The sequence below is a fragment of the Silene latifolia genome, chromosome 11, assembly GCF_048544455.1.
Source record: "Silene latifolia isolate original U9 population chromosome 11, ASM4854445v1, whole genome shotgun sequence".
Lineage (NCBI taxonomy): Eukaryota > Viridiplantae > Streptophyta > Magnoliopsida > Caryophyllales > Caryophyllaceae > Silene > Silene latifolia.
In genome coordinates this window covers 102,580,694-102,590,801 of record NC_133536.1, presented here as the reverse complement: position 1 = coordinate 102,590,801, position 10,108 = coordinate 102,580,694, and the positions used below count along the sequence as shown (strand labels likewise).

The 10,108-nt window shown below is 39.0% G+C and overlaps 1 protein-coding gene across 1 annotated transcript; it reads left to right on the top strand.

Moving 5' to 3' along the window:
- The first annotated feature begins 2,518 nt into the window (after positions 1-2,518).
- On the top strand, positions 2,519-8,891 carry LOC141611834 (cystathionine gamma-synthase 1, chloroplastic). Its single transcript, XM_074430472.1, has 11 exons — positions 2,519-3,222; positions 3,888-3,991; positions 4,320-4,393; positions 4,489-4,657; positions 5,468-5,527; positions 6,174-6,377; positions 6,492-6,578; positions 6,824-6,931; positions 7,426-7,521; positions 7,628-7,746; positions 8,568-8,891. Exons 1-11 carry the CDS (start codon positions 2,724-2,726, stop codon positions 8,689-8,691), a joined length of 1,644 nt encoding a protein of 547 aa, XP_074286573.1. The 5' UTR covers positions 2,519-2,723; the 3' UTR covers positions 8,692-8,891.
- The last annotated feature ends 1,217 nt before the right edge of the window (positions 8,892-10,108 follow it).

Sequence of the window (10,108 nt, the reverse complement as noted above, 5' to 3'; positions counted from 1 at the left end):
CCACTACACTCGTCACATACCACCCAATTCCCTTACCCCGTCAACAACCACCAGCCTCACCTCCCTAAGACACAAAACAACAACCAACAACTCGACAGAAATGCGAAAACAGAGAAAAGGGTTGAACTCTTACCTTTTCCGCCACCACAACAGCCACCAGGGCCACCCACGGTCGTCGACAATAGCCCCTAGCTCATCCCTGCTGCGCCGTCAACACCCACGGTCACTCTCTCTCTCTCTCTCTAAGCGTGAAAGACTGAGATTGGTGTTGATGAAGAAGGGAGGCGGGTTGAGGGAGTAAGAAATGAGGGAGGCGGGTTGGGTAGTGTACTATTAGGGTTAGGGTACTATTAGGGTTAGGGTACTATTAGGGTTTAGGGTTACTTGGGCTGAACAGTTATTGGGCCAACTCAAATGGGTTAGCTCACATTTCGAATTCCATATAAACCCGTCTCATTTAACTTAGATCGATACAACGCGAGTCAAGTAAAATAATTAACGTAATTATCGACTCAACAATTAACCCGACTTAATAGTAATATAAAATGTATAATAACTAATATATAATAATATCCGTTTAATCGATTATATAAAATACGGGGTATTACAGGCGGGACATCTAAAACAGATAGAATAATCGAAAGGGTAAACAATTGGAGAGAGGAGGAAGGGAGAGCAAAGGTCTTACACGAAAAATGAAGAGATGAGAATGAGCGGAGAGGAGAACACGGTAGAAGGCATTTTTTAACGAAAATTTTAGGAGTCATGTGCAAGGCATGCTTTTGAATAGTCTACCACTATTCCTAAGGAATGATTTTTAGATGTTGATGCATTTTAAGAGGTTATAGATAATTGCACAAGTATCACACATAAAGGGAGAGAGGGAGATCTATAGAAGAAAGAGGAAGAGAATAAAGCTTTATTATCGTCTCAAGGTAAGGCCGTCACATAATTTAATATACGTTTTATAACTATTAATACAATGTAAATTTCACGTGTGTAATTGCCATATTAGACCACCGGTTGACTTGTTATTGCCGTGACCCTTGCCATGGACCACCGTGAGACCTTACTGACCACCGTTGACCACGGGAAAAGGGAGTTTTCAGGCGGTTTTTGGGGTGGTTGTTGAGTGCGTTAGTTATTTTGCTACTTTTATATTGTAGATTCGGGTTATATAGAGGACCGCTATTAATTGTGCCTTGCTAATTGGATTTGCGACCGTCTCAGGTAGGATAATTACTCAACTCGTTTTCTTTTGTGGGATTGAATGGATGCATAAATTATTATTGTCGGATTATTGTGGTTGTTTATTATTGGATTGGATTATTCGTATTGGCATACTATTTTATCGGTTATCCTCAGTCTTGGACTGAGACGACATTTGTGTTTATATTGCGGGATATGAGATTGTTATGAGATTATCCTCAGTCTCGGACTGGGACGACGATGAGTTATGAGATATCCTCAGTCTCGGACTGGGACGACATTTGTGTTTATCCCCGGGCCAGGAGTTGGCGGGACGACGGTGTAGTGGAGTCTCGGCCAGGGACCGGGACGACTAGGGTGAATATGATGGAGAAATGGTGGTGGTATTTATTCCACGTGTTTACATCTGTTAAGTTTGTATTTTAATGTTGTGTGATTATCCTACTCAACCTCGTGGTTGACAGTGTATTCGTGAACACCTGCGGTGAACCGTTTTATGGGGAGCAGTTTTGACAGGTACTAAAGATTAGCTGACTTGGGAGCATTGGGATGAGAGCTCGACTTAGACCGTAGTTGAAGTCTAGATCACATAGAATAATTATATATATCACTTTGCTCATTTCCGCTGCGAGTTGTAATATTTTATATTAAGTTTTAGTTGGTTAAATTGTAATAAACATGTATTCACTAAAGTTTTAATTTAAAGTACTTTGGTTTGTTGTACTTTGTTATTCACTACCTCGGGAAACCGAGATGGTAACAGTCCTATTTATTTGGGAATGTCTAGCTAAAGGCTCCTGAATAAATGGGGGTGTTACAATAAACGTATTAAGTAATTAAATACACCATGTCACATTCATTTAACAAACGTAAATGCTATTTTCTACACATCATTTTACTGAATTCTACACAAATTCCCCTTTACTTCCAATTTAGCCCCTCTCATTTCACACCTTGGATATTTTTTTTTGAAAAATACGTAAATATGTGTACGAAATAGCACACCCCAAACAAATACTCCCTCTGTCGCGATTATTTGTTGTCATTTTCCATAACTGGGTGTCTCGGTGAACTTGATGAACAATTTGATCATTCACACTCAATTTGTTCCACTTGTAATTTAGTAATTGACCCCCATCCCCTTTTTTTGGTCTTTGTGCCAAAACGAAAGGATAACAATTGAGCGGGACCGAGTGAGTAATAAATAAAAAAATTAAAAATAAGGCGTGAATTTTTTTACTTAATTTAAAAACAAAATTAAAAATTATCCACCTTGGCTATACACCCAAAAAGGCGGAAAATAGAGAGCGGAAAATGGTGAGTTGCATGCTTCCTCACCAACTCATCATTTATATTCTGAAAATGTGACTCTTGAGCGAGGAAACCGTCACATTTTTCGCACTCAGATAAGAGAGAGAAAGTCAAATACCCAACACAAAATCAAACCATAGAAAACAAAGACGCCTAAACCACAATAATAATCAGAGAAAGAGAGAAATAAAAACAACAACAAAATGGCGGTATCAAGCACGTGCTTTGCTAGGGTTTTACCGTCCGTGGAGTGCCGCCGTGAGCCAACCTTCTCGGCTAACCTAAGTCCTGACTTCCCCGGCTCAAGCCGCCGTCGATCTCACTCTTCCATACCAACCCACGGTTCTCCTTCCGGCTTCACCGGCTTGTCGTCTTCCCTCATTTTGAGGTTCCCTCCCAACTTCGTTCGCCAGCTCAGCACCAAAGCTCGCCGTAACTGTAGCAACATCGGCGTCGCTCAAATCGTCGCCGCTTCTTGGACTAACAACAACCCTGACTTTGGCGGTGTCCCGGCAGTTAATGCCGTCGACTCCGCCGCTGTTTTATCCTCCTCCGTCGATGATCTAATCATCGACGGTGCTGGAACGGCTTCTGCTGATTACAATAATGTTAATGTTATTGTTGATGTTGATTCTTCTAACAATTTTGACAAATTTAGACCCTCATTTTTGAGCTCTGATGGGAGCCTCGTTGTTCATGCTGGTACAACATTTTCTCCTCCAACCTATTATTTTATCTTTGATCTTTGATTCAGTTTCATTTATCTCCGTATCAATCATTTATTTATGGTTGATTAAATTCTCTCCAAAAAAAAAAAAAAAACAAATGATTGGGAGAGAGGGAGTAGTAGATATTTGCAAAAATGATTTATTGATCTACAAGTATTAGTCAGTTAATGAATGCGATGCTCGAAACATTTAATATCCTAATTTTAAATTTAATTGCCTCATTACATCCAGTTTAAAGTTATGATGACGTTTCACTGAACTTCGTTCATACAGTAGTTCTATCAACTTATAATAGTTAAGGTTATGCCGTCGTTAAATCTGTAGGTAGTGTATGTAAATCTTTAGTGGATAAATTAATACTTTTGAGAACCATAATTTTCTGAACATAGATTGCATCAATGCCATTTCTTTTAACTATAAACTTTTGGAAGCTTAAACTTTATTGTCTTCTATTTCAATTTTTAATGGGGGAATTAGGTTAAAGTATTATTTTTTTTGGGATTTGAGTTTGTATGATCTGACATGTTGAAGATGATGTGGGTGGGTGGATAGTGCTGAGAAGAGTTGTTATGTGATTATGTATTTGAAGTCTGTGGTGCAGTGGCTTACCTAAATGGTTTGCTGTTTTGGTGTCTTCAGGTGAGCGATTAGGTCGCGGCATTGTAACTGATGCTATAACCACACCAGTAGTGAACACTTCTGCCTATTCCTTCAAGACGACTCAAGAACTTATTGATTTCAAGGTCTGGTTTCTTTGCTTATATAATAATAAATTGTTTCGAGTGATGAATCTATCAAGAAGTTATGGAGGGTTTAATAATGGCAACTTAAAATTTGGCAGTTGTTATGAAGAGAACTTTTATGATTTTACCTCAAAATGCTTTCTAAAGTAATAATCAGTGAATAGTGAATACGGAATGAAACTTCCCTAAAATGAATGTGAGAATAACATGATGCAATGAAGCAATTACTAGTAGCCTTTTCTAAAGACTTGATCTCACTGGGCATTCAATAATTTTCAATTTCTATTATAATCTCTTTTTGTGTTAAAGTTGTATCATTGTCTATCAGGAAGGGCGACATACGAGCTATGAGTATGGGCGTTATGGCAATCCTACCTCAACAGTATTGGAGGAGAAAATTAGGTCTGTGAGTCTCTCAGTATATCATGAATGTTTAAATTGCCCCTGCCTGTTTAATGTTTTAGATTCTAACTCATGATTGTTGAAAAATGCAATAGTGCACTTGAAGGAGCTGAATCAACAATGTTGCTAGCTTCTGGAATGTGCGCAAGTGTTCTCATGATGATTGCTTTGGTGCCTAATGGTGGTCATATAGTGACGACTACTGATTGCTACCGAAAGACTCGGATGTTTATTGAGAAAACCCTTCCCAGGATGCAGATTAAGGTATGGCTTTCCTTCACATGTCTATGTTTCTGTTGTACACATAAAAACTATGGAAATTTCATTCGTGCCATGTTTTGTCACCAAAAGTCATCTTCTCTCACCTGCAATAGTCTTACTGCATTTCTATGTCATTTATAGCTTGTGGGCTGCATTTAGATAGCTTTTCTGTTTAAGCTATTCAGTTTGTTGCTATGATTGGTGGGTTTCCTGTTCTTTCTCACATGTGAAAACCTTGGTGGATGATGGATGATACAAACATATATGCGACTGGGTAAGTAGTATCTGTAAGCAAACTTCAATGCTTATATTAAACACTTACAAGTAGTCACTTGATCTTGCTCTTGGCCTGAACTTAGTTATATACGTAGGGCCGTAGTGGCTTACTCTTAAATAATTACCTAGTTCTCTGTCTAATTTTTTGATAGTTTCCAACACATACCTTATGTTCAAAACCAGGAACATCAGAGTCTTAATCCCATAATGAGTTTGGGTTGGCTAACATGAATCGTCATCTTTTCCTCTCCCCTTTCGATCCTGCTTGAGAATGAAGTGAACGAGTATTTCAATCATTTTCATTAAAAAACTATCCCAAATGAACATCACCAATATCAGGCTTCAAAGCTTTGAGGAAGTAGTTTTTATTTGTTACATGTGATATGTGTTTGAGCGATACTGCATGTATGTAATATCTTTACCGAGAATATTTGTTCTGTCTGGTGGGCTGTAGAATATATTCGGTATTATGTTATTGGAGATCAGATCCTTCTGCTAATCGTCAAAGCATCATTAATGCTTTTACTGAATATGCAGGCTACTGTCATTGATCCTGCTGATGTGGAAGGCCTGAAGACTGCATTGGACGAGAATAACGTAAGTGTACCAAATGAAGATTGTTTCCTGGTAGGGTTCGCTTGGTTTGGGGGTAACTGTTACAGGGGTGATGGAGCTTAAAACAAAGTCAAAAGTTAGAAGTGTGATGATTTTGAAGGGAAGACAAGGAGTTGTGAAGGGAGGATGTGGGGGGTGGCGGCCAACTATTACTCCCGTAGGGGGTACTACATTATCCTATGAAGGAGAGGAATTACTTTTACCCCCTTAGCGAGCTTCTTATAACCTATCTTCATCTTCTTCTTTTATCCACCACCACTACGTCTTTACTTTACTTTGTATTTTCCCTATCAATTTTCCGAATTCCTGATCCAAGCGAGCCCTTGTTTATCTTCCCATTATCTTGTCTAAGATGTTTAAATTCCAAATTAGCGGTTATTTGTAACATGCAAGGATCCTCTGAGTTATTAGTCCCATAGAGGGTACTAAATTATCCTATGGGGGAGACGAATTGCTTTTTATCCCCTTAATGAGCTAGCTATAACACATCTTAATTTCCTTCCTTTATCCACTACCTCTTACTTTCCTTTGTATTTCTCTAACAATTACCTCTATAGTGTGTAAGACATTTAAATTCTCTGAAATTTTGTTTGTAACATGCAATGATCCTCTGAAATTTTGTTTGTAGGTTAATCTTTTCTTCACAGAGTCTCCTACCAATCCATTCCTCCGATGTGTTGATATCAAGCTAGTATCAGAGCTTTGCCATAAGAAAGGAGCTTTGGTCTGCATAGATGGAACATTTTCAACTTCTCTTAACCAGAAAGCACTGCCTTTGGGCGCTGATCTTGTTGTCCATTCTATGACAAAATATATGGGAGGGCACAATGATGTATGTTAGCATGTTTCCATGTACTAGGTCAAATTGCTACCTTCAGTTGTCTGCTTTTGCTTTTTTGGTTGACAGTTGTATTCCGTTTGCATTTCTGCCATCTTTTTTCTGTAGGTGCTTGGTGGTTGCATCAGTGGTTCAGAAAAGTTGATCTCGAAAATTCGGTATGAGCACCACATTTTCGGTGGGACCCTTAACCCGGTAGGTATCCCTGGTATAAAAAATGAAGGGTTTTTATATCATTTATTAACCATTGTTAATTTGATGTTGACTACTATACAATGATTATTTATATTGTTCTTGCCTCCGTAGTGTTGATTCACTTGACAGACTTATGCTCCTTACCTACAACCTACTGTGGAGTTTTTGTAGATTCTACATTGTAATCCTCGTTTCACTGAACTGATATTGCTTTTCGCTTCTCATGTTTTTCTTGAATTTTTCAGAATGCCTCATACCTGATTATTCGTGGCATGAAGACCATGCATCTTCGTGTGCAGCAACAGAATACAACTGCAATGAGGATGGCCGAAGTTTTAGAGGCACATCCCAAGGTATCTCACTAAAATTCTGTCCAATCAGACTTGATGCTTATGACTTTTTTCCTGAAAATCAAGCCCAGCAACTTGTACTGCTTTAAAGTTATGTTTGAGTGTCAATTAACCAAATAGTCTTTATAATGGATGGCTTATTGATCATGCAGCGGTCAGTCATTTTTGTATCCTTTTAGTTTAAAATAAAGTGGGACTTCACTTTCCTTATAAATCCTTGAATGAATTTCACCCAGCAAATTTCTACTAGCACTAACTACTTCTCATTGCTGCATGTCCATAATACCCTGATCTAATCTTTGGGTCTCCCACAGATTATTTTCTGTATTGATATCTTGTGCTGGCTGGTCATGATATTTTACACAGTTGTGTACAGTCTGGGCTCTATAAGTTTGGGGTTATAAAAGTACTAGTACTGTGTATGATTTAATCTTTATCTTTGGTCTTAATTCCTTGAACCTCATAATTTAATCATATTAATAAATTGTCAATGCCAGATAAAGCATGTTTACTATCCAGGCCTTGCCAGTCACCCCGAGCATGAGCTGGCCAAGCGGCAGATGATTGGCTTTGGTGGAGTGGTTAGTTTTGAGGTGAGTGCGGCTTAGTTCCGAAGGAGGAGCGTTTGTTGTAGCAAGTTTGGTAGGTTGCTAAGTTACTTTTCTGTGCTCTAAAGCTAAGTGATATTGTATAATTCAGCTTGATGGAGACTTGGAGACCACTATTAAATTTACTGATGCATTGAAGATCCCATATATTGCTCCGTCGTTTGGAGGCTGTGAAAGCATTGTGGATCCACCTGCAATAATGTCATACTGGTAAGCCATAATAAGTTTGGCTCCTATTATTTTGTGACGGAGACTCCTCAGATGTCAAATTCATCACCGATTGTGCACATGCAAGTTGAATAAGCTATTTGAGTCTGATCTGTAAGCCATTTCACTCCTTGAGGGTCCGTTTGGATACAATTTTAGGAGGGAAGGGGAGGGGAGGGGGAGTGAGGGGAGGTGAAGGGAGGGGAGAGAAGGGGAGGGCAAATGGGATGTGGGTGTTTGGATAACAAAAATTATGAAGGGAAATGGAAGGGGAGGAAGGAGGGAGATGAAGAATGGATGGAGGATTGAAGGATGCTAGTGGTATAATTAGAGTCCAAATAATGTTTTCTTTCCAAATCTTGCCACTCTTGGAAAGATTATAGTTTGTTCTATAGGAGGGAAAATAAGTCCTCTCATTTCTCTCCCCTTCCATTTCCTTTCTCCCATATTTTTTATCCAAACAAAAGAAATTAAATCCCTCCCTTTCCCTCCCCTCCCCTTCTCTCCAATTCCTTCAATCCAAACGGACCCTAAATGATTGTGCTTTGGACCCTTTATGCTATGGACCACCTTGCTTTTTTTATTTTATTTTATTTTATTTTTTTCAAGTAAAGGTGATAAAATTATATTGCAACCTTTTGCTAAGTAGAGGTGGTAATTATTATATTGCCACCTTTTGAATGAACATAAAAGCATAATGTCATACTGGTATTCTCTAGACCTAGCAAATAAGTCGATCTGGTTAGGGAGTCTAGTTAATTTGGTTTCTACCAATTGGTAATTGGACTTGGATTTGATTGCTGTTTAAATTGCTTTACAAACAGGGATCTCAGTCCATCGGATAGACTCAAGTATGGAATCAAGGACACCTTGATTCGATTCAGTTTTGGAGTCGAGGACTTCGAGGATTTGAAGGCTGATATTCTTCAGGCATTGGAGAGCATATAGACTTAATCGATTGTTCTTCCTGTTCTGGTTTTAGCCCAATTTAAATTTCTTAAGGCTAATGTATCGCCAAGTTGTAGACTTAGTGGGTATCTTGATTGATCTCAAGCTGCCTGATGTATTGGTTTTCCTTCTATTATGGTCTCTTTGAAAACTACCATTTTCTCTGTTCAGTGTTATTTTATCGTTGAAAGTGAGTCATCCGTCCTCCGTGTGCAACTGAAATTTGAATATAACGTTCAGGATATGAACCCTTCTAGCTACTTTATCTTCTCCAACCTCCCTCAACCGTATACACCTCTAAGACTGTAAGTCTGTAACTAACTTTTTTCTATTGTAATCCTGAAGTATTTGACCATATTGTAAATGTTAAAAAAAAGGGTAAAATAACTTAAGTGAATCACATCGCCAACAAAAGTTACTTGCTAGATCAGTTTTACAAGCCGCTACTGACCACCATGGCCACCTTAATCTAACTTTACGTTGCCCTTGATGACAGATCACCTGTAATGGTCGATTTTATAGCCAACTAGAATTTATTGGTAGATTTGCCTACTGGATGTTATTGATTTGGATTTTAGCATTTTGTCCACTTATTTTCCATGTCTCTCAAAAATATCTCTGCTCTCAGAGTCTCGAATCCGCCCCCATACTCATCCGCAGTGATGAGTGTTTTGTAGTATTAAGATTGACGATTTTAGGTAATTTGGACGTTAAATTGGTGGAATGCGAATCATGATTTGCTTTGTTGTTGTGTTATTGGAAGTGTGTGCTTGGTGAAGTGATGAGGGTATTAATGTCAAATGAAGTGTTGGGTTGGAATGGGTGTTGCTGGGGCCTAGGAGCGTGAAAGAGAAGCCACGAGAAGAAGGAACGGAGCAGGCGAGCTAGGTGTGTAGATACATGAGTTCGGATCTCATGCAAACCACCCAATAATGATCGGACGACATGTTTAACTTATGTCATGATTTTATGACATTTCGTAAATCAGTTAATACAATGTTACTCAACATCTTGGTCAACCCTTGAGTTGTCATCTACGTGCCGATACGGTCCTTTGATAGTAATTAGAGTTAATTCGGAGTCCGAATCAAAAACCTTCTCAAATTTCAGGATCACGTCTCGTTCTGAGACAAAATATTCTGGAATCCATAAAAGATATTTTTGGTTAGTGTTTGAGTTTGAGGCGCATAGTAATACCCGTCATTTTTGAAGTATTTCTGGCCCTACTGTAGGATGCTCGATCGAGTGGTGTAATACTCGCTCAAGGAACCCTTTAATTGAATTGTTGAGTTACGTTTTTGTGGACATGGGCCACCCGCGCCGCGCACACCCGCACGTTGGTCTCGAGGCGGCGACACTTCTCCCACGGAGTCTTGGGTTTGCCAAAGCACGTCATGGGCCGTTACCGATTTGTGAG

Bases quoted from the DNA above. Each gene is read 5' to 3' on its own strand.
- LOC141611834 (XM_074430472.1), top strand. From the start codon at position 2,724: ATGGCGGTATCAAGCACGTGCTTTGCTAGGGTTTTACCGTCCGTGGAG. The intron at 3,992-4,319 runs GTCTGGTTTCTT...ATTGTCTATCAG, and splicing joins AAGAACTTATTGATTTCAAG to GAAGGGCGACATACGAGCTA. The intron at 5,528-6,173 runs GTAAGTGTACCA...TTTTGTTTGTAG, and splicing joins CTGCATTGGACGAGAATAAC to GTTAATCTTTTCTTCACAGA.